Source organism: Geotrypetes seraphini, chromosome 5, assembly GCF_902459505.1.
Source record: "Geotrypetes seraphini chromosome 5, aGeoSer1.1, whole genome shotgun sequence".
NCBI classification, from domain to species: domain Eukaryota; kingdom Metazoa; phylum Chordata; class Amphibia; order Gymnophiona; family Dermophiidae; genus Geotrypetes; species Geotrypetes seraphini.
This window is the reverse complement of record NC_047088.1, coordinates 117235379-117260032: the sequence shown is the minus strand read 5'-3', so window position 1 is coordinate 117260032 and position 24654 is coordinate 117235379. Positions and strand designations below refer to the sequence as shown.

The window sequence follows — 24654 nt, the reverse complement described above, 5'->3', positions numbered from 1 at the left end:
TTCTGAAGTTTTATAACTGACTTGGGAGAGACTCCATGGATGTCTAATGACTGTTTCTTAAATGCTTTACAGCTATTGCCAATAGGTAATAGCTGTTAAACAACATTTTGGGTATGTTTTTATACACATTGTTAGTTATGTGATCTTATTTATTAACACAATTTGTGGTTTTATATTTTCATGATTGGATCATTTATTGTGAATGTGCAAACATATTGGGTTTTTTTGTCAGTTTTTACATCCCTTGATACAGCCCTTATGAGGGCAAAATATGGCCATGTCAGGCTTTTAGGGCTCCTTTTATAAAGCCGTGGCAGGTTTTTTTAAAAAAAATCACCAGCCATGACAGTAGTAGCTCCGATGCTCATAGAATTCCTATGAGTATTGAAGCTACTACCGTCATGGCTGACAACAAAAAAGCCTAACATGGCTTCATAAAAGAGGGGTTAATTATTTATGTATTTATGATTTTATGTGGTGAATAAATTTTGCATTGGATCTCTATTCTGATCTACTGTTTTGTTCCCTCCCTTGGAACCCACTGCTGCAGAGAAGGATGATGCTAAGTTCCTGGAGATGCTACCACTTGAGTCCCTAGAAGGTGGGGAGTACCCTCTATCCCAGTGGACACAGGGGTCACAGGCTGAAGGACCAACTGGCTACTCCCTGCAGTGCCAGGCACAAGACTGTGCCTACTGGGGAAGCAGTGCTGCAGATGGGTTTCAATGAAATCCACCACAAAGACAACCTTGGCTGAAGTCCTGCTGCATCTGGATGACATTCAAATGGAATATCATCAGGGCTCCAGGAGGATCCTGCATGTCTTGGACAGCATAGAAATCCAAATGGAGGACCATTAGGGCAGAACTGCATGCCCTCAAAGATGCTAAGAGGCAGCCATGGGCACATAGCTCTGCTCCTAAAGCCCTACAGACATAGTGGAACCCATTATTATTTACAGTTTTTGATTATACTGCAACATATCCACTAGGTGGCATCTATGAATTTTACAACCAAGTAATTTATCAGGATGTGGCCTGTCAGGAAATGTGTGGATGGGAGGAAAATTTTGGAAAATATTTGATTAAAAGATGTTACTTGCAATACAATGATAGTGGCTAAGTAACAGATCCCAATCAATTATTGCTAAGTGGTTCATGTGGCTATCAAGCACATATCCAGCTGCAAGCACAATAACCCATTCCTGCCTTATCTCCCCAATAGATGTACACCAACAGGCTTATGTAATAGAACTCTATACCAGGACACCAAACCTTGCACAGTTTATATAATAAAAAGTTACAGATGTAGGACATGAGGAAAAACAATATTTCCAAAGTGCTGTCTTGAGTTCGCAGAAACGTTTGTGCAGAAATATCACATACTCCATAAATGGTGTGTTAACATACATAGGCTAGGCCTGGTATGTACACCTTTGTCACATGTGCTAGGCCATCATCAATGACCATGTCAAACTGTGAAACTACAGTATATTATTCAAACTCTTATCAAATGTAAGAACCCTTCCCCCTCCCACCCCTTTTCCCCTAGAATGTCACAAGAGTTGACAATACTCACTACGTCTCATGTATCAGATTACAAATTCAATAATTTTCTATGTGCTTTCATAAGAACATAAGAATAGCCTTATTGGGTCAGACCAATGGTCCATCAAGCCCAGTAGCCCATTATCACGGTGGCCAATCCAGATCCCTAGTACCTGGCCAAAACCCAAGGAGTAGCAACATTCCATGCTACTGATCCAGGGCAAGCAGTGGCTTCCCCCACTCAGGGCCGCCATCAGGGCAGTACTACCAGTCCTGCATTCAGGGGCCCGGAACAGGCTCCCCCAGGGTCCTAGGCCACAGTCTAGGGGGGGGGTGGTACACCCCAGGTGGACAGGAGAGAGCTGGACGGGGAACCCGCGGAGTTCAATACATCTCGGGCTGCGAGGCTCGTCTTCTGTTCCTACCTGCCCTCACATATAGCCGATCGGAAGTGTTCCCTGATGTCAGCGCTGACGTCGGAGGGAGGGCTTAAGCAAAGCCTGCCCTCCGACATCAGCGCTAACGTCGGAGAATATTTCCGGTCGGCTATTTGTGCGCGGCAGGGCAGGCAGGAAACAGAAGACAAGCCTCTCGGCTCGAGCTCTGTTTTGCTGAGAAAGTTGCAAAGATGGGCTGGGAGGCAAACGTGGAACACAAAAGGGGGGAGGGAGTGCGTTTTGGACACAAGGCATGAACTTGGGAGAGAGGAAGGGAGGGAAAGAGATGCTGAGGTGGGGGAGGGAATGGGTTTTTGGACATAGAAGGCATGGACTTGGGAGAGAGGAAGGGAGGGAAAGAGATGCTGAGGTGGGGGAGGGAATGGGTTTTTGGCACAGAAGGCATCGACTTGGGAGAGAGGAAGGGAGGGAAAGAGATGGTTGTGTACAAGGGGAATAGAAGGAGAATTTTTGGTCATAGGGAGGGAGTGAGGTACAGATAGTGGCATACCAAGGTGGGGGAGGGTGGGGGGGTCCGCCCCGCCCCATCCCGGGTTTACGTCCCAAGGGGGTGCACACCTGGCCACCCTCCAGTGTTCTCCGTAGGCCGGCAAACTGCGGCTCTTTAGCCACTTGAGTGCCACCGCCGCCATCGGGAACAGGCCGGCGCCGAGTTCTCCCTGCGGGGCCGACCAACTCTCGCCACTCGCATCAATTCTGACATCGGAGAGGATGTTCTGGGCCAGCCAATCGCTGCCTGGCTGGCCTAGAACGTCCTCTCCAACGTTAGAATTGACGTTGGGTGGCGAGAGTTGGTCGGCCCAGCAAGGAAGAGAAGCAGGGCAAACTCGGTGCTGGCCTGTTCCCGATGGCGGCAGTGGCAGCCTATTCCCCAGTGGCGGTGGCAGCATTTTCCCAATGGTGGTGGCATAAGGGAGGGCAGGGAGAAAGAAAGAAAGGGGGGGACAGGAAGCCAGAAAGAAAGAAAGGGGGCAGGGTGAAACAAAGAAAAATAGGGCACGGAGAGAGAGAGAAAGACAGACATACAGAACGAAAGAGGGTGTGGAGAGAGAAAGAAAGAAGGGGGCAGGGTGAGAGAGAGAGAAAAACAGACATACAGAAAGAAAGGGGGTATGGAGAGAGAGAAAAAGAAAGAAGGGGCAGGGTGAAACAAAGAAAAAGTTTGGGGAGGGAATGAGGTCTGGAAGAGAGGAAGCATACAGGAGGCTGAAAGAAGGGAAGAAATATTGGATGCACAGTCAGAAGAATAAAGTGCAACCAGAGACTGATGAAATTACCAAAAGTAGGAAAAATTATTTTATTTTCAATTTAGTGATCAAAATGTGTCTGCTTTGAGAATTTATATATGCTGTCTATATTTTGCACTATGACCTCCTTTTACTTAACTGCAATAGCGTTTTTTAGCGCAGGGAGCCTATGAGCGTTGAGAGCAGCATGGGGCATTCAGCACAGCTCCCTGTGCTAAAAACCGCTATCGCGTTTTAGTAAAAAGGGAGGGGGAAAATTTGTCTATTTTTGTATAGTTGTTATTGAGGTGACATTGCATAAAGTCATCTGCCTTGACCTCTTTGAAAACCCGCAGAATATAAATGATAATTAACATTTTCTCTGCGTACAGCGTGCTTTGTGTTTTTAAAATTTTATTGTTGGTAGATTATTTTGACTTGGCCACAAAGGTAAGGGGGAGGGAGGGGAGCTGCTGAAAGACATCTAGTAATCCTTGCAGGCTTGACTGTGCAGGGAATTATTTTTGTAAAATCATGTTTTGTTATGTGACTGGCATTATTTAGACTTTAATTTCTATGAATGAATAGAATGAAAATGATATAAATTACTTGCTTGTTTTTATGTGCGTGCACTGAAGGAAAGTGGAGAGAGTGGGCTGAGGATGCTGAAGAGAAATGGGGAAGAGAGAGTGGGGAGAAGACGCTGATTTATAAATTGACAATTGTACAGAATATTGTTTCTTTTTTATATTCATCCATAGCTGCATGTTAATGATGTGCTCATATGCACTTATTTATCATTATAACATATAAACATAGAAACATAGAAACATAGAAACATAGAAATAGACGGCAGATAAGGGCCCACGGCCCATCCAGTCTGCCCACCTTAATGTCCCTCCCCTACCTTTGCCCTGTGAATAGATCCCATGTGCCGATCCCATTTTGCCTTAAAATCAGGCACGCTGCTGGCCTCAATCACCTGCAGTGGCAGACTATTCCAGCGATCAACCACCCTTTCAGTGAAAAAGAATTTCCTGGTATCACCTCGTAGTTTCCCGCCCCTGATTTTCAATGGATGCCCTCTTGTTGTCGTGGGACCCTTGAAAAAGAAGATATCTTCCTCCGCCTCGATGCGGCCCGTAAGATACTTGAACGTCTCGATCATGTCCCCCCTCTCTCTGCGCTCCTCGAGCGAGTATAGCTGTAATTTGTCAAGCCGTTTTTCGTATGGTAGATCCTTGAGTCCCGAGACCATCCGGGTGGCCATTCTTTGCACCGACTCCAGTCTCAGCACATCTTTGCGATAATGCGGCCTCCAGAATTGCACACAGTATTCCAGGTGGGGCCTCACCATGGATCTATACAATGGCATAATGACGTCCGCCTTACGACTGACGAAACCCCTTCGTATGCAGCCCATGATTTGTCTTGCCTTGGACGAAGCCTGCTCCACTTGATTGGCAGACTTCATGTCCTCACTGACGATTACCCCCAAGTCTCGTTCTGCTACCGTTTTTGCTAGGATCTCGCCATTAAGGGTATAAGACTTGCATGGATTCTGGCTGCCCAGGTGCATAACTTTGCATTTTTTGGCATTGAAGTTGAGTTGCCATGTCCTAGACCATCGCTCCAGTAGGAGTAGGTCGTGCATCATGTTGTCGGGCACTGAATCTTCGTCTGTTGTGCATTTGCCCACTACATTACTCAGTTTGGCGTCATCGGCGAATAATGTTATTTTACCTCGTAGCCCTTCTGCCAAGTCTCTTATAAAGATGTTGAATAGGATTGGGCCCAAGACTGAGCCCTGTGGTACTCCACTAATCACCTCCGTCATTTCGGAGGGGGTGCCATTCACCACCACCCTTTGGAGCCTACCTCCAAGCCAGCTCCCAACCCATTTCGTCAATGTGTTACCTAATCCTATAGAACTCATCTTGCTCAGTAACCTGCGGTGCGGTACACTATCGAATGCTTTGCTAAAGTCCAGGTACACGATGTCCAGGGACTCCCCAATATCCAGCTTCCCCGTCACCCAGTCAAAGAAGCTAATCAGGTTGGATTGGCAGGATCTCCCCTTAGTAAATCCATGTTGTCGGGGATCCCTTAGATTCTCCTCATCCAGGAACTTATCTAATTGGTGTTTGATTAGAGTTTCCATTAGTTTGCTCACTATCGATGTTAGACTCACTGGTCTGTAGTTTGCTGTCTCCATCTTGGAGCCTTTCTTGTGGAGTGGAATGACGTTAGCCGTCCTCCAGTCCAACGGGACGCTGCCTGTACTAAGGGAGAGGTTGAAGAGCGCGGACAGTGGTTCCGCCAAGACATCACTCAGCTCCCTAAGCACCCTGGGGTGCAAGTTGTCCGGCCCCATTGCTTTGTTAACCTTGAGCCTTGACAGCTCACCGTAGACACTGCTGGGCGTAAACTCAAAGTTACTAAACGGGTCAACTGAGCCAACCCTTGTCTGTAGCTGAGGGCCGAGCCCTGGCGCTTCTCGGGTGAAGACTGAGCAGAAGTATTCATTTAATAGTTGGGCTTTTTCCGAATCCTTTTCCACATAGTCTCCGTCTGGTTTCCTAAGACGTACAATCCCGCCTGAGTTTTTTCTTCTATCACCGATATACCTGAAGAAGGATTTATCTCCCTTCTGGATGTTCTTTGCTAGAGACTCCTCCATGAGGAATTTAGCCTCCCTGACTGCTGTTTTGACGGCTTTTGATTTGGCCAGGTAGTCTGCTCTAGAGTCCTGCTTCCCCGATTGTTTGTAAGAGATGAATGCTTTTTTCTTCTCCTTGATCAGGTCTGAGATCTCCGCAGTAAACCACTGTGGCTTATTGTTCCTTCGCCGTTTACTTACTGATTTTACATAGCGGTTTGTTGCTTCTTGTATGGTTGCTTTCAAAGTCGACCACATGTCTTCCACGTTATCGGTTTCTTCTTGGCTTTGTAGCGCCTGGTGAACGAAGTCTCCCATTTCTTTGAAATTTGTTTCCTTGAATTTGAGGACTTTGGTTAGTGTAGTAGATTTAGTGAAACCTTTCCTGATATTAAACCATACCATGTTGTGGTCACTGGAGGCCAATGTGTCGCCCACCGAGACCTCTGTGACACTTTCTCCATTGGTAAGTATCAGGTCCAGTATTGCCTGATCCCTTGTCGGTTCCAACACCAGTTGCCTGAGGCTTGCTCCTTTCATAGAGTTTAATAGCCTCCTGCTGCTGCCGGAAGCAGAGGTAAGTGTAACCCAATCCACATCAGGCATGTTGAAGTCACCTAGCAATACTGTGTCCCCACGCAAGGTGATATTTTCTATATCTTCGATTATTTCCATATCCAGGTCATCCTGTTGTCTTGGGGGTCTGTAAATTACGCCCAGATACAAGCATTTGTCCTTCCCTCTGGCCAAATTAACCCAAAGGGATTCCCCAGTATACTGGACATCTGAGATTCTCGTAACCTTAATGTCGTCTTTAGTATATAGTGCTACACCCCCTCCCATCCTACCCTCTCTGTCCCGGCGAAGCAAGTTGTAACCCGGTATGACCATGTCCCACCCATGGGAGTCTGTGAGCCAGGTTTCGGATATCGCCACCACATCCAGGTCGGCATTCCTTATTTCTGTTTCCAATTCCAGGATCTTGTTTCCTAAACTGTGTGCGTTGACGTACATAGCCCTCCATGTTATATTTTTGTTACATCTCAGTGGGGCTATTCCTGTTTGAGCTATTTGAACACCTTTAGCATTGTTTGTGTTATTTGTGCTTTCCTGAGGCTCAGAACCACAATGTGTACTCCCCATATACCCAGAACTACAGTGTGTACTCCCCCTAGACCCGGAATTACAATGTGACCCATAAATATGATGTGACCCTACTCTCGACTCAAAAGTGTGTGCACTCACCCCTGACCCAGAATTTCGGTGTCTACTTTCCTCAGCCTCATAAATGTATTGGCATTTTAGTTCGCCTGGTATATTGTTTGTGCCTGTACCCTCCCCCAACTTACCTAGTTTAAAGCCCTGTGGAGTAGGCGGGCTAGGCGGTGTCCAAGGACATTCTTCCCTCTTCTGGTTAGGTGTAGCCCGTCGTGTCCCTGTAGTCCTTGCAATGCTTCTCCATGGTGCAGAAACCCGAAGTTCATCTCCTTGCACCATCCTCGCAGCCAGTCATTCGCCCTTTGTATTCGATCCTCTCTGGCTCTGCCCTTGCCCCTTACTGGGAGAATCGAGGAGAAGACCACCTGCGCATCCATCCTCCTCAGCTTCTCCCCCAGGGCCCTGAAGTCTTCAGGTATGCTGTCCGGGCTGCTCCTTGCGGTGTCGTTGGTTCCGACGTGGATTAGAACCATGGGGAAGTGGTCTCGGGGCTTGATGAGTCTGTCAATGCAAGCAGTGACATCCCGGATCCTGGCCCCTGGCAAACAGCAGACCTCTCTTGATTGTAGGTCTGGTCTGCAGATTGGTCCCTCGGTGCCCCTCAGCAGCGAATCTCCGATGACCACCACTCTGCGCTTCTTAGGGGTGGGCCGTACTGCTGGTTCCGGAGCTGGAACCTTCTGCTGAACAACTTCCTCCTCATTCTCGGGACCTTCCTGTAGCAGCTGATATCTGTTCCTCAGGGCGATTTGTGGTGTTGGTGTAGAGCTGTCCTGTATGAGAGAAAAAGAGACAGAGTTAGGTCCTCTGCGTTTTCCTGTGGAAGAAGTCACCAGCTGCCAGGAGTCAGCGTCCTCAGCCACTTCCTGCATTCCGGCGGACTGTCTCAAGGTAGCTGTTTTGGATGCCTTGGGTGTTTCTAGGGTGGTCTTGACAGGTTCCTGTTCAGCGATCTGAGACAGCTCCTGAATGACTCCATCGATGAAGGTCTCGTCGTCTCGGATGCTCCTTAAGCGCTGAACCTCTTCTCTCAGGCTCCTCAGCTCCATCAAAAGGCTTTCGTCCGGTAGATCCATTCCTTCCGTCTGCGTTGAGGCTGTAGACATTTTTGAGGGGATGGCCTCGGTCTGTACAGAGATCTCTGCCCTCCTTCCAGACTCCCCTTCCATCTGTACTTGGTCCATAGCCATCCCCTGGGTACATCATCATTAACATGCAGCTGTGGATGTGTAAGGACAGGCTGAGGAGGATGGATGGGAAGGAAGGAAGGTGCACATATCAACATAACGTACATTTTTAACATGCATGATGCAGCTATAGGCAAGCTGAGGAGGATGGGATCATACAGATGTGTATGTAAAGATATGCGCTCAGATGTGTAGTTTTTTTTGATATATTTATTAAGCTTACAGTATTTATAAAAACACATTTAATACTTGTTACAAAAAATATTGTGCAATTCTGATCTACTTCTGGCCTACAAAGGTCAAAAGAAATCCTTAACTGAGATTTTACATTCAAAAGTGAATTATAGCTACTAGCACTATTATTTATTAGTTATTTATTATGTAGTTGTTTGTTAGTTTGTTATTAGTTCAGTATTAGACATATGTTAGTTTAGAATAGATAGGTATAGATTAGTTTAGGTTAGGTTAGGTTAGGGCCCTGCTGAAAGAGTCTACCTTGACGTGGTTGCAGGCTTACAAATCTTTTGGTCAAAGAGTGCGGCGACAGAGTAAAGTATGTGTGTATTCGGCCCATGTAAGAAGGGGGGGGTCGGGGGGGAAGGGGTGCGTGGGGGGCCCAATAGGATTGCTCAGTAAGGGGCCCAGAAATTTCTGATGGTGGCCCTGCCCCCACTGCTTCTCCTGGATCGATAGCATGGAATGTTGCTACTCCTTGGGTTTTGGCCATGTACTAGCAGAGGCCAAGGGCAGAGTTCAAGTCACCCACTTCCAATCACTCCATGAATAATAATATGATCATGTTAGGATGCCAAACTTGAAGAATTGGAGGCTCCAAGGAAATCCATCCTACCAATATATTTATCCATCAACACTGCCCTCCATGAGAAACTTTGTAGTCTACCAGGCACAGGTGGTGGAAAAGGAAACACATCTATCATCATCTTTGGTTTTGATTGCAAAGTACAATCTCATAGGGCCGATATTTGTGCTAATAAATTTTTCCAGAAGGTGTGGACAGCCGGGCAGAACCAAAACATATGATCCAGGTTTGCCACTGGAAAGGCACACTTAAAATCAGCATCAAACTGAGCAAAGCCTGCACAATAAGCATGCCAAGGTGAGACACATAGCTACAAAGCAAATTTGTATTGTATCTCCCAATGAAGGACACTCCTGGTTGTCTTCTGTGATCCTAACACAAAGGGCCACAGCTCAGTTCACCTATCAACTTATAAAGTGCTTTATCATGGCCACATACATTGGCCATCTAGGTATGGCCTGCAGTCTACAGGCCTTGGGCAAGCTATGCACTCTTTCATTTTGAAGCCACTTGTGACATCTGCTTCTGAGATGCACCTATATGCTTCTATTCTCTGACCATATGATGTATGGTCTAACATACAGACCCCACAGATGCACCACAAAGGTGCTGTTCATTACCATCAGGAAGGAGAGGAAGATTAAAAAAAAAGAGTTATGACCTTAGGTACAATGAAGACTGAAACAATGATATAATATTGGATATTTGAGATAGGAACACACTATAGGACTATAGACTTGAGAAGAAAGGGGCCTTAGAGCTGAGCATTAAGGGAAAGGCTAGGTACCCTACAACTCAAATCTACCCATAGGGAAAGTCTAGTGCATGGGTTCTGCCAAGGAAGATCTTGCCTCACAAATTTGCTTGACTTCTTTGAAGGTGTGAATAAACATGTGGATAAAGGTGAGCCGGTTGATATAGATTTTCAGAAAGTTTTTTATAAAGTTCCTCACGAGAGGCTCCTGAGAAAATTAAAGTGTCATGGGATAGGTGGTAAAGTTCAGTTGTGGATTATGAATTGGTTATCGGATTATGGATCGGATTGGTTGTGGATTATGAATTGGTTATCGGATAGAAAACAGAGGGTAGGGGAGCAGCTTACTGGACCGGAGAGGAGTTGTGGGGTGTCCCTTGCTGACCCCGGAGTGAACGGCGACGGCTTTTCCTTTCTCCTGGCTGGCTGGCGGTGCATGCAGGCACTAGCAGAGACGGACCCCTGACGTCACCGGGTCCGTCTCCGATATTATTTAAAGCACCCGCTGCTGTGACTGTGCTGGGAGCAGCTTACTGGACCGGAGAGGAGTTGTGGGGTGTCCCGTGCTGACCCCGGAGTGAACGGCGACGGCTTTTCCTTTCTCCTGGCTAGCTGGCGGTGCATGCAGGCACTAGCAGAGACGGACCCCTGACGTCACCGGGTCCGTCTCCGATATTATTTAAAGCACCCGCTGCTGTGACTGTGCTGGGAGCAGCTTACTGGACCGGAGAGGAGTTGTGGGGTGTCCCGTGCTGACCCCGGAGTGAACGGCGACGGCTTTTCCTTTCTCCTGGCTGGCTGGCGGTGCATGCAGGCACTAGCAGAGACGGACCCCTGACGTCACCGGGTCCGTCTCCGATATTATTTAAAGCACCCGCTGCTGTGACTGTGCTGGGAGCAGCTTACTGGACCGGAGAGGAGTTGTGGGGTGTCCCGTGCTGACCCCGGAGTGAACGGCGACGGCTTTTCCTTTCTCCTGGCTGGCTGGCGGTGCATGCAGGCACTAGCAGAGACGGACCCCTGACGTCACCGGGTCCGTCTCCGATATTATTTAAAGCACCCGCTGCTGTGACTGTGCTGGGAGCAGCTTACTGGACCGGAGAGGAGTTGTGGGGTGTCCCGTGCTGACCCCGGAGTGAACGGCGACGGCTTTTCCTTTCTCCTGGCTGGCTGGCGGTGCATGCAGGCACTAGCAGAGACGGACCCCTGACGTCACCGGGTCCGTCTCCGATATTATTTAAAGCACCCGCTGCTGTGGTTGCGGCCGCAGCCGCGCGGCCGCAGGGCGTGGCCGAAGGGGCGTGCCCTAAGGGGCACGCAAGGCCCCTTGGGAGCCCCTTAGGAGCCACGTGGAGACCGGGAGCCGGTAGTGGGAAATTTATATGGATTATTTAGATCCGGATCAGATCCTGCTCCCTATTATTGGATCCAAGAAGTATATATTCCTTAACTACTGCAGTGAGGACGGCGTTGAAGTTTTTCTCTTTTCTTCTTTTTCTTAATAATGCCAAAAAGACGAGGAAGGAACGCCGGAGGAGCCTCCCGGCGACCCTTAACTCCAGTGGTTACTATTGATGATTTTCTCCGACGCCTACAACGGGAACAAGAAGGGTCGGGTGCTAGCTCATTGGGGATACCCCCGGAGAGTAGTACGGTGGGCTCCCCTGAGCATGAAGTCACTCTTAGCCCCGACGTTAGGACGCCACCCCTCCAACCCACGCCGCAAGCTACTAGCTCACCACGGGACCAGAACCCACCTGAGGAGGTGGTTAGTTCTTTGTCCACAGAGGCTAGTATGGAGGGCTTGCTGAATATGACAACGGGACTTGCGACCGGGACAACAACAGAGGTTGGAGGAATACAAGACCACACTGAGGTAAAGCTAATTTCTGAACATTTAGATACTACACCATTACAACTTTTTTCACCTACAAAACCTCCTACAGTCACACTCGAAGCATTATGGGACTTGGTAGTGAATTTGGGGAATTCCTTAAATCCTCAAATAAAAAGTTTGGATAAAGAATTAAAAGAACAAAAGGAAGAAATAAAAGTTTTAAAGCAGGATATGTTACAATTTAAAACTGAGACACAAAATACAAATAAGGAGTTAAGTTTACTGAAACAAAATCAAGATATGTTGGTTAAAGATAATATATTACTCAGGAAGAAGTTGGAGGTGCAGGAGAATAATGGTCGTATAAATAATTTGAGATTTATAAATTTTCCAAGAATCCTGTCAACTTCTCCTAGAGAAATGGTGAAAAGATATTTTATGGAAATTTTGGAAATTCCTGAAAACTCCTTACCTCCTCTTACAAGAGTGTATTACCTACCTGCTAAGCCCATATCCAAAGAAGAAGGGAAAATTGAGGAACCCCGGGAGAGGTCAATGGACATTTCGGCAATACTGGAACAATCAGATAGGGAACTGGCTGTTCCAGCTACTCTCTTGTTGTCTGTCGCTTTGGCTCCAGACAAAGATTGGATATTAAAACTTTTCTTCAAAAACAGATCCAAAGACTTCCTGGGGCAGCATATTCAGATTTTTCCTGATGTCTCTAGAGAGACTCAGAAAAGAAGGAAAGAATTTTTAATTCTTAAGCCTGGAGTGACCCAAATAGGGGGTATTTTCTTTTTGAGATATCCATGTAAATGTGTAGTTAGATATTTATCATTTAAGTATATATTTACAGAGCCATCTCAGTTGATTAGCTTTATCTCAGTGAAACGTCTAGAAAAAGGAATAATAACAACATAACGTCTATTTAAGGTTAATTCCCTGCACTTTAGTCAGAAAAGGATTTTTTTTCTTATTTAACTAATTTGAATTATATTTGTTCTACTCTTAATTATGGATCTAATAATATTGAGGACTAGTGTGAGATCAGCTAGATTAGAAGTTCCTTGTAGTAATATTAATTTTGGAATGTTAATTTAATATGTTGTGTGATCTCACTTTACTGTACAAGATGTATATGCTTGGAAATTTTGTAAAAAATTCTATAAATAAATAATATAAAAAAAAAAAAAAAAAAAAGAAAACAGAGGGTAGGGTTAAATGGTCATTTTGATACCGAACTAAGATGGCCACTGCAGCCTGTTAGCTGGAGATGCATAGAAATTTTCCCAAAGTTTCTTTTCTTTGGCTCGCAAAATGCTGAAAAGAAGAGGGAAAGGTGCCGGTGGAGCCTCCTGATGCTCGATGACCCCTTTTATTGGCATGATTGATGAAATTCTACAGCGACTTACAGGAGAGTTAAGCCTGTCTGGGAATCACCCACAGGAGATGCCGGCAGTGAGTGACGCCGCTGCGGATATCCTTGGGCTGGATGCCACTCTGAGCCCAGACCATAGAGTTCCGCCTCCACAGCCACAGCAATCAAGCTCTCTGCAGGATCTGAGCATGTCCGGAGAGGCAGTGCTTGCCACTGGAGTCAGCAGGGGAATTTTCAAATCCTCAGGAGCTACCTGTGGCTGAAAGAACAACTGATGAGCTGGAACAAGGAAAAACTGAGGTAAAACCTATATCTGGTATAACGGATACTGCACTGCAGGATTTTTCTTTGATAACCAACCTCCAGAAGTTACACTGGAGGCTCTCTGGGACTTAGTAATGAATCTGGGGAAAACACTTTCTCCTCAAGTAAAAGAAATAGAGAAAAAACTGAATGCACAGAAAGAAGATATATCCCTATTGAAACAAGAAGTGATAGTACGTAAAAGTGAGACTCAGAGTATGATTACTGACTTTAAAGTAATTAAGAACACCCAAGAAGCGCAAATTAAAGATAGTAATATTATAAGGAGAAAAATTGAATCTCTTGAGAACAGTAAAAGGGCTAATAATTTACGTTTTATAAACTTCCCCAAAATTCCTACAATATCTCCTCAAGATATGTTAAAGAGATCTTTTCTAGAAGTGTTAAATGTATCTGAACAATCAATACCTCCCTTTGTAAGGGTGTATTATCTTCCATTAAATAAGAAAAATAAAAAAAACAACAGAATGAAGATCAATCTTATCAGGAGAAGTCTATTGATGTTTCCAAACTGTTGGAAACTTCTGATGAAGTACTTGGAAAACCAGCAACACTTTTGGCAACAGTGGTGCTTGCTCCTGATAAAGAATGGATATTGAGGATGTTCTTCAAAAACAAAATTAAAGAATTTTGGGGACAGAAATATTAATATTCCCTGATGTCTCCAAAGATACCCAAAAAAGAAGGCATCAATTCCTGCTGATGAGACCTGCAGTAACCTCAATTTGAGGAGTCCTTTTCTTGCGATATCCATGCAAGTGCATAATTAGATATAAATCTTTTAAATATGTCTTCTATGACCCATCCCAATTGACAGGTTTGTTCTGTCTCTAAAAAGCCTTGATAAAGAAATTATAACAACCTCTAAAATTTAGATTAATTCTCTACCCAGCACATGCTATATTTGTATCTCATGTATTTTAGTTTCCTTATGTTTAAATCACTCAAAATGAATCTTGGATTAGTTTAAATTGAGGACTTGAGATTGATTATTTGTTTATTATTTTCTTTTCCCTTTTACATAAATTTGGATTTGAAATATATTTTTAAAAATCTATATGTCTCATCAAACTTTCTGTTCAAGATGATTTAATGTTTGGAATTGTATTTCTGAACATTTAAATAAAGAATTAAAAAAGGTCATTTTTCTCAATGGAGGATAGTAAACAGTGGAATGCCACAGGGGTCTGTACTGCGACAGGTGCTATTTAACTTATTTATAAATGATATGGAAACTGGGATGACGAGTGAGGTGATTAAATTTGTAGATGACACAAAACTGTTCAAAGTTGTTATAACATACGGATTTCAGGTGGACCTTAGGAAATCGGAAGATTGGGCGTCCAAATGGCAGATGAAATTTAGGGCTCCTTTTACTAAGCTGCGTTAGGGCATTAACGTATGGAATAGCATGCGCTACAATACCCCGCGTTATAGACGCTAACGCCAGAATTGCGCTGGTGTTAGTTCTAGCCACATAGCACAGGGTTAGTGTGTGCTAATCTGCTGCATGTGTTAAAAATGCTAGCGCACATTAGTAAAAGGAGCCCTTAATGTGGACAAATGCAGTGATGCACATTGGGAAGAATAACCTGAATCACAATTACCGGATGCTAGGGTCCACCTTGGGGATTAGTGCTCAAGAAAAGGATCTGGGTGTCATCGTAGACCAGGGGTGTCGAACTCAATCAGAGAAGGGGCCAAAATCTAAAATCCAGCCTAAATCGCGGGCCGAATGGTTTACTGAACAGTCATAAACTGACAATGTTAACCAGAAATGTGAATTTAAAATGAGTGGAACAATCTTTTCCTTAACAGTGCTGTTAACCAACTCACATGCTATCAAGTAAAACAGTAATATTGGTATCAAGCAAAACAGTAATATTGGAATGTACCTAAAATGCTCATTGTTTTGTTTTCTGGCTAGATGTCTGACACCGTTTTCCCCGTATCAATGAGTCAATGTTCGGTTTTATTTCTTGGGCTGTAGCAACCCGCAAAACAGCATGGAGGTTGTCATCGGTAATGCGTGATCTGTGCTTGTTTTTGTTCAGATTCATTATTGAAAACATCTGTTCATAAAGATAGGTGCTCCCGAACATGGATAGAATACGGGCAGCATGAAGTCGGAGCTCTGGCATTGAGTCAGGGGGCAGTAGAGGGTAGAAGTCCTCAATTTCAACATCCTGAAACCTTGATTTCAGGCCACTGTCAGACTGAAGCTCGATTATCTCCATCTGAAGGTGATGGGGCACATTGTTGACATCAACTGTAAAAGGATTGGCAAAGATGTCAAAGCCTGAGTGCTGTGTTCTAAAGTCAGAGAAGCGCCGCTCAAATTCACTTAGTAAACGGCTAACTTTGGTAGCCAGCCGACTGCAAGGAAAAGTACCAGAAATAGTGGTTGAGATACTCAAACAAACGGGAAAGTGGGCAAGATTGTCCTGTTCCAGTTGGGACTTCCATAGTTGAAGTTTACGCTGGAATGCTGTGATCATGTCAGACATCTTCGTGATGACTTGTTTGCGTCTCTGCAGCTTCAGATTCAGTTGGGCGAGATGCTCACATATGTCACACATTATAGCAAAATCACATAGCCAGGCGGGATCCGACAGTTCAGGCAAGGGCTTTCCTTTACTTTCCATGAAAAGAGCAATTTGTTCTCTGAGCTCAAAAAAATCTTTTGAGGACTGCGCTCTTGCTCAGCCATCTTACTTCTGTGTGGTATGGCACGTCTCCATGCTCTGCACCCACCTCCTGTAAAAACTGCTGGAACTGGCGATGATTCAGGCCACGTGCCCTTATAAAGTTAATAGTTTTAATGACTGTGGTCATTATGTCATTCATGTCCAGAACTTTTCCACACATAGCCTCTTGGTGGATAATGCAATGATAAGTAATCAAGGGTGTGTGGCAGTGACTTTTTTGCATTCTTTCCTTCATTAGTCCAACCAAGCCTTTCTTTTCTCCGCACATTGAAGGTGCGCCATCGGTAGTTAGCCCCACCAACTTTTCCCAGGGTAATTTAAAATTATTTATAGATTTCTCCACAGCCTCAAATATATCTCTACCAGTCGTCGTCCCATGCATGGCAGCTACATCCAAAAGTTCCTCAGTGACAGAGAGGTCGGTCTTCGTAGCACGTATAAAGATGGACAGCTGCACTGTATCAGTGTTGTCTGTGCTTTCATCGATAGCAAGTGAAAAAGCGAGATAACTGCATGCCTGTTCGGCCAGCTGTGATGATAGATTTCCTGAGAGTTCTTGAACTCTGTCTGCAATGGTGTTTCTTGACAAACTGACAGTTTGAAAACTCTGTATCTGTTTTTTTTTACATAGTTCCCCCCCCCCCCGACGTCCGATTCACCCCAAGCAGGACCGCTCGCACGCACCTGCACCCCCACCCCGAAGGACCGCCGACTCCCCGACTCCCAACACGATCGGGGCAAGAGGGAGCTCAAGCCCTCTTGTCCCCCCCAACTCCCCGACACGATCGGGGCAAAAAGGAGCCCAAGCCCTCTTGCCCCGCCGATTCCCCAACTCCCCGACAATATCGGGCCAGGAGGGAGCCCAAGTCCTCCTGGCCCTGGCGACCCCCCCCCGCTAGTTGTTCAGGCCAGGAGGGAGCCCAAACCCTCCTGACCATGGCGACCCCCTACCCCCACCCCGCACTACATTACGGGCAGGAGGGATCCCAGGCCCTCCTGCCCTCGACACAAACCCCCCTCCCCCCATCGACCGCCCCCCCCAAGAACCTCCGACCCCCCTGGCCGACCCCGACGACACCCCCACCCCCGTTCCCCGTACCTTTCTGTAGTTGGCCGGACAGACCGGAGCCAAACCCGCCTGTCCGGCAGGCAGCCAACGACGGAATGAGGCCGGATTGGCCCATCCGTCTCAAAGCTCCGCCTACTGGTGGGACCTAAGGCTCCCGGGTCTATTCTGATTGGCCCAGGCGCCTTAGGCCCCACCAGTAGGCGGAGCTTTGAGACGGATGGGCCAATCCGGCCTCATTCCGTCGTTGGCTGCCTGCCGGACAGGCGGGTTTTTCTCCCGTCTGTCCGGCCAACTACAGAAAGGTACGGGGAAGGGGGGTGGGGGTGTCGTGGGGGTCGGCCAGGGGGGTCGCGGGTCGGCTGGGGGGGCGGTCGATGGGGGGAGATAGATAGCAAGTACGGCCGGCGAGATCACAAGCCTCCTATGTCACCGCGCGTCATTGTGATGGAACGCAGCGGCGTGCAGTGATGACAGCGTGGTGCGGGCCACATTGCAGGGCCTGGCGGGCCGGATTTGGCCCGCGGAACTTGTGTTTGACACATGTGTCGTAGACAATACGATGAAATCTTTTGTCCAATGTGCGGCGGCGGCCAAAAAAGCACATAGGATGCTAGGAATTATTAAAAAAGGGATGGTTAACAAGACTAAGAATTTATAATGCCTCTGGTATCACTCCATGGTGTGACCTTATCTGGAGTATTGCGTTAAATTCTGGTCTCCTTATCTCAAGAAAGATATAGTGGCGCTAGTAAAGGTTCAAAGAAGAGCGACCAAGATGGTAAAGGGGATGGAATTCCTCTCATATGGGGAAAGACTAACATGGTTAGGGCTCTTCAGCTTGAAAAAGAGATAGCTGAGGGGAGATATGATTGAAGTCTACAAAATCCTGAGTGGAGTAGAACGGGTACAAGTGGATCGATTTTTCACTCCATCAAAAATTACAAAGACTAGGGGAAACTCGATGAAGTTACAGGGAAATACTTTTAAAACCAATTGGAGGAAATTTTTTTTCACTTAGAGAATAGTTAAGCTCTGGAATGCGTTGCCAGAGGATGTGGTAAGAGCAGATAGCCGTAGCTGGTTTTAAGAAAGGTTTGGACAAGTTCATGGAGGAAAACTCCATAGTCTGTTATTGAGAAAGACACGGGGGAAGCCACTGCTTGCCCTGGATCGGTAGCATGGAATATTGCTACACCTTGGGTTTTGGCCAGGTACTAGTGACCTGGATTGGCCACCATGAGAACGGGCTACTGGGTTTGATGGACCATTGGTCTGACCCAGTAAGGCTATTCTTATGTACCAAAAACTCCCCTGTCTTCAACATCCAGAGCACTACTAACTTTTCATATGACAGACAAACACAGATAGCCAGCAGGTGGCAAGAATTAACAGTAGCTCTTCTGTGTAGAGGTTGATAGCAGCTCACTGGCTGCACTGAAACATGTGCAACAATGCTTTTATCTACATTTCCATATATCTCTATGAACCTAGGGGGGGCACAGGATTATTATGGCTTTTCTGTTGCAGGCATGAAGGTTCCTGCCCCCCCCCCTTGGAAGAATGGTACCTATATGACAACTAATAAAAGGACATGAACCTAGCACCATGCCAGTCCCTCCCCCTCCATCCCACCCCCAGGTGTAATATGTCATTGGTGGATTCTCATAACAACATAGCAAATGACAACAGATAAAGTACCTATATGGTTCATCTAGTCTGCCCCACAAAATATACTCATAGCATATGATGCAATTTAAATTTATTCTTGATCCTAATCTATCCTTGCCTTTATCAGGGCAAAGACTGAAATAGTCTGCCAAGCATTTACTTCCCAATTACAGCAGTTATCATCTAAATCAGTGAATCGCAAACTGTGTGCCTTGGCACAGATTTTAAGTGTGCTGTGAGATGTCAGCGAGGAAGAGAGTCACCGGTGCCAGTTGACTGCCTATAAGATGTGCCTCTTGCGGATAGAGGCACATCCTATAGACAAGTCAGCCGACACTGGAACCTCTACTCTTCTTTGCGCCTCTGCTATTGATCCCCCTCCCCTCACTGCTGACTCAAGACCGTGTCTGCAGGGCCTTCATGCATGCACAGACGTCGATGTGATGACATCACGTGTGCGTGTGATGTTATTGCATTGACATCCATACACTTACGGGTGCTCTTGAGCCACCTGTTTAGTGTGCCGCAGCTGGAAATAGTTCACGAGACACTGATCTAAGTATTGCTAACTTTTGCTTTAATTCCAATCTCTTTCCATATAGGAATCCTTTTTGTTTATCCTACACATTTTTGAATTCTATCATCATTTTCATCTCCACAACCTCCCACAGGATGAAATTCCAGCCATTTACCATGCTTTCCATGTAAAAGTACTTCCTGACATTACTCCTTAGTCGACCACCCTGCAATCACAATTTATGTCCTTTAGTTCTTTCACTTTCCTTCTCTTGAAAAGATCTACTGTATTTGCATTTTTAAAGTAACTTTTTATTGGGGGGGGGGGCACTAGAGAGCACTGCACGGTATGGTCGCCTAAAACTGGAGCTCCTGCGTGATTTTTTATAAAGAATCAATATCATCATTAATTGGCTACGCATCGTTCAACTACCCTGCTTAAATTGTTAGCGTGTGATTATGGCTACAACTAAATCAGTTAAGCGGTGCAATCCGGACCCAGCATCCTCAGTTAAAACGCCTGAAAAGATTGACGACGAAATGGTCTGCACTCTCCTGGAGGAAATGCGTGGGCTACGTGCACTAATATCGGCTCTGAAGAGCAACTCTGAGGAAATTAAAACAAAGTTTGCCACGTACAGAGCCGAACTCACTGATTTAAATCAAAGGATGGAGTGTGCAGAGACTAAAATCTCTGTTAATAAAGAGAATATCAGCACATTGCAGCAGCAGGTAAAACGAATCGAGAGATTAGAATCCGAAGTGGAAGGTTCTAACAATCGTGCTCGCCATAGTAATTTTAGGGCTACCCGAAGCACGTGAAGATCGTGATATGCTGAAATTCCTGGAATCCATGCTGCCGAAGCTACTAGGCCTTGAATTCACGCAGCCCTTTGAGATTGAAAGAGCTCACAGGGTGCCTGCACATACTACGTACACCGACAAATACCCACATGCAGTGGTAGTGAAATTGCTGCGCTACACTCAAGTACTTGACATTATGCAGAAGGCCCGTCTTAACAACCTGGTTAAATTTGAGGGTCGCATTCTACTGTTCGTGCCGGACTTGTGTAAACAAACAGCCAAGACCCGTAAACAACTCCTGGGGTACCGGCCTAAGTTGAAATCATTGGAAGCCAAGTTTGGAATGCTTTATCACGCGAAAATGTGTGTCCCCTATAACAAGGGGAGAGTGTGGCGCAGTGGTTAAAAGCAACAGTCTCAGCACCCTGGGGTTATGGGTTCAAACCCACGCTGCACCTTGTGACCCTGGGAAAGTCACTTAAATCCCCCATTGCCTCAGGTACGCTAGATAGATTGTAAGTCTGTCGGGACAGACAGGGAAAAATGCTTGAGTACCTGAATAAACTCATGTAAACCGTTCCGAGCTTTCCTGGGAGAATGGTATAGAAAATTTAATAAATAAACTGCACCAAGGATTTTTACTAAACCTATGGTACTCGCTACCTGGAAAAGCTGTTGCCCACCGGAATTGACAATGCCTGATGGGTATATCTTTAGCTGCTTTTCTTACTTTTCATCCCTGCCTGTTTACTTCCTCACATGTGGGGACTGGAACATTACTTTTCTGGCAGCATCTGGTCTGAGAGCTTAACAATTATTGCATGTTGTGGTACGCAGCCTATGCCTGCTAGGTGTGTCCCTAGTGCAGAGCCCAGTTTAAAGGCCAACCCTTCCCCCAATGTTACCGATAAACCTTTTCTTGATTCTCCTGATGCTATTTCTCCCTTGCTCTCTAGAGGGAGTCAGAGAGCACGAGTGCAGAGCGCCCATCCCCCTCTCAGGCCCAGGGTTGCTGATAAGAAATACTTCCCACCTGAGGGTTGGGGGGCGGGGCTGCAAACTAGTTGCCCAGAGAGGAAACTCCTGGGAAGTCAGTTAAAAGGAGGAGAGGCACAGGACAGGCAGGAGAGCTCAGGGCTGGGAGATACTAATGGCAGTTCTCCACTGGAATCTATGGAGCTGATGGAAGCCAGAGAAGAATCTGCTTTGAAGGAGAATGAAGAACCTCAAGCCATGGAAATTGACCTGGATCCATCTGCTGCTCCAGTGAGGGAGATTCTGCCAATGGAAGTTTGCTTCATGGAAGGCAAGCCGCTCATGGAATAAAAGTGAGTAGCTGAGATTTTTATGTACCCTTACCTATTGTTCTCCCCACTTTTCTATTTTAAACAAAAATTGTAACTTTTATTTTTTTCCTTCCCTACTATATGTTTGTTTTAGTTAAATGTTTGTTGTTAAATTGTGAACCTCTTTTTAACTTATTATATATTGTAATGTACATCGCTTAGTGATTATAATAGGCGATTAATCAAATTTTGTTAATAAACTTGATAAACCTTATTGTATGAAGGACTTCCAAAGTTATGTCATGCCTTGTAGGAGCTTTAGAAACCAAGAGCTCCAGAAGATTGAAAAGACTTTTGTGAAAGTTTTTTTTTTGTGTTTCTCTTACATGAGAAAGGACTGTTACCAGCCCAGGTAGTGGGGGTTCGCCTCACGTATTTAGTGGTGGGATTGTGGGCCTGTTTGGCAGTATATCACCACGTGAAGCGCACTGCCTGCCCAGTATTCAAGCTGCTGGGATAGTCACAGCAGTAGCTCTGACTAGTGCTGCAATAGTCAAGTTTAAAGACTGTTGGTATTTGAATGTTTTGTTTTTTCATTGCATGGAAATGAGTAGGGGCTGAAACCAATAGCCTGACTCTTAGAAAAAGACTTGAACTGGGACATTTCCACTTTTTGGACAGTTTGCTGTTTTGTGGTTTTTTTTCTTTTTACTGTTTTGGGACTATTTGCTAATCGCAGAAATATCCTGACAAGCTTTATGTTTAAAGCCAATGAAAGAATAAATCCTGAGTTTAATTTAAGCAACTACACTTACCTGGTGTGGCTGTACTTTTCTTCCACTAATTTTCCTTGTGCAGCCCACCGCAGCTCACAAGAGCACAACTCCCTTGTCCCAGCCGCTCAGGGCCCATTGTCCTGAGCCGGTTGGTGACAATGTGATATGATAATATTACTGTACATTTTATATTTCACGCTGTGTTGTTTCGGTTAGACCCTTCCGGTGGGTTCTCTGGCCCATGTTAAACCTCACCCAATACATAATGGGTTCTTGTATATTGTTTCTTTATTGTTGATAGATGACAGCCATAATAGTATTTCACTTCATGTTGTTTTAGCGATTGCCATTCTAGCCTCCATGTATGCTGACTCATTTTGTATAACGTGACATGTCTCTTATTTGCTTAACTCTGAATGTCAAGGGCTTGAATAACATTATCAAAAGGAAAAAAATACTTAATTATGTTGCTGATTATAATGCAGATATTATAATGATGCAGGAAACACACCTTGATGTCTGTGAATCCAAGAAAGTCTCACTACCTGGCATTTTCTCTCCTTCAATAGATAGAAAAAATGGTGTGTTAATGTTCATTCGTAATAGACCTGATATTACCATCATATCCCAGTACACTGACACCCAGGGTCAATGGATTCTGGTACTAGTAGATATAGCAGGGAGTAAAATTATGCTCATGAATATCTATGGCCCTAACATTGATGATGTCAATTTTTACAATGACATCACTGATCACCTGCATGCTTATGTTGATCTGCCCTGTTAATTAGGAAGTGACTTCAACCTGATTTTAGACCCTGTAAAAATAGGACGTCCACTTATGTTCATAAAAAAACTAAGTCTTGGCATAAGTTGCAAGACCTCATCACACAATTTAAACTGACAGACCCATGGAGACTTATGCACGATACAGATTTAGAGTATACTTTCTTCTCAGCACCACATAATTTGTACTCACAAATAACTACTTTTTGGTTAGTTTACCACTGGGTGCAATATGTCCAGGTTTCAGACAAAAAAGGAATAACTGTGTCAGACCATGCTGCTGTGTTGATCACTTTTTCAGGTATTGGACAACCTTCGCCATGCAGGCAGTGGCGATTCAACAACAGTCTGCTTCTTCATTACTTTTACCTCTAAAGCCATAAAAGATTATTTTGATCTGAATCGTCCTGGTGACACTTCTCCAATCGTACTTTGGGATGCATTGAAAGCCTACGTTAGGGGCATGATCATATTGTACGTTGCCCACAAGAAGAAACAGGACAAAGACCATCTTCTAAGTCTCGAGGCGGAGATTAAGGCATGTGAAACCCAACACAGTAATTGTCCTTCAAATATGCAAATTCTACAACAATTTGCAAACTCTTAAATACAAATATAATGTACAGCTTAGTAGAATGGCAGCTCAACAGATTTTTTCTCACTCAGCCTACCATTATATGGAATCTAATAAATGTGGGCATGGTCTTGATAACTATCTTAAGGGTAGACAAGATAAAACTGACATCTCTGCCATAAAAACTGATGACAACTTGCTCCTAACAGATCATTCAGATATACTGGAACAGTTTCAGAATTACTATAGCCACCTATATACTGCTGATGCAGCTGCTACCAATCTATTTTTAACAGACCTGCCCCATGCAGTTTTGTCGGATGCTGACAATCAAATCCTAACTATAGACTTAACAGCAGATGAGATAGTCAACTATAGCCTCAATGGCTAGAGCGAAATCACCTGGAACGGATGGTCTCGCATCAGAGTTTTACAATGCTTTTGAAACACTTTTGATACCACATTTACTCTCATTTTTCAATTTCCTGATAGACTCGGGTAATGTTACAGGGTCGTTTACTGAGGCTACCATTATAGTATTGCTAAGCCTAATAAGGACCCGATGAAGATATCAAGTTACAGACCTCTATCACTGATGCCAAAATTTTTGCAAAGACTCTAGCAACTAGGTTATGGTTTTACTGAATATCATCATGCCAGAACAAAACGGATTTATGAAAGGTTGCCTTGCCAGCATCAACACTAGGACATTCACAGATGTCATTGATCATGCCAACCATTCTGATGTTCCCTTAGTGGCTATGGCCTTAGATGCGGAGAAGGCCTTTGACTTCATAGAATGGTCTTTCTTATTTCATATTATGAACTGGTTTGGTTTCTTTTTTTTAAACATATTTTTATTGAAAGTGAAAAAGGTCACAACCAGATTCAGGCAAGATACAAAACATAAGTGCAAAAACCGCCAAACATCACAGATAAGCAGCAAGAATAGGAAGAACATCAACTCCCCCGATCTTGGCCCCCCATAAGCACAGCAGAACAAGAAGGCACTACGGGGCATAGCATATAATATCCAAAGATGGCACAAAAAAAAAA

The 24654-nt window shown here is 45.1% G+C and overlaps 1 protein-coding gene across 14 annotated transcripts in view; it reads right to left on the bottom strand.

Moving 5' to 3' along the window:
- PCNT (pericentrin) overlaps positions 1–24654 on the bottom strand; it is an 820497-nt gene that overhangs the window by 105382 nt on the left and 690461 nt on the right. For 10 of the 14 annotated variants that reach the window (XR_004539480.1, XR_004539479.1, XR_004539478.1 and 7 more), the window contains one exon: positions 22750–22798. The exons of the other annotated variants lie outside the window; for them this stretch is intronic. Coding sequence is in view for 1 of the 10 variants with exons in the window: in XM_033944852.1 (XP_033800743.1) it covers positions 22750–22798 (49 nt within the window). In the remaining 9 variants the exon portion in view is untranslated. The remainder of the gene's footprint in view (positions 1–22749; positions 22799–24654) is intronic. 14 annotated transcript variants of the gene reach the window in all.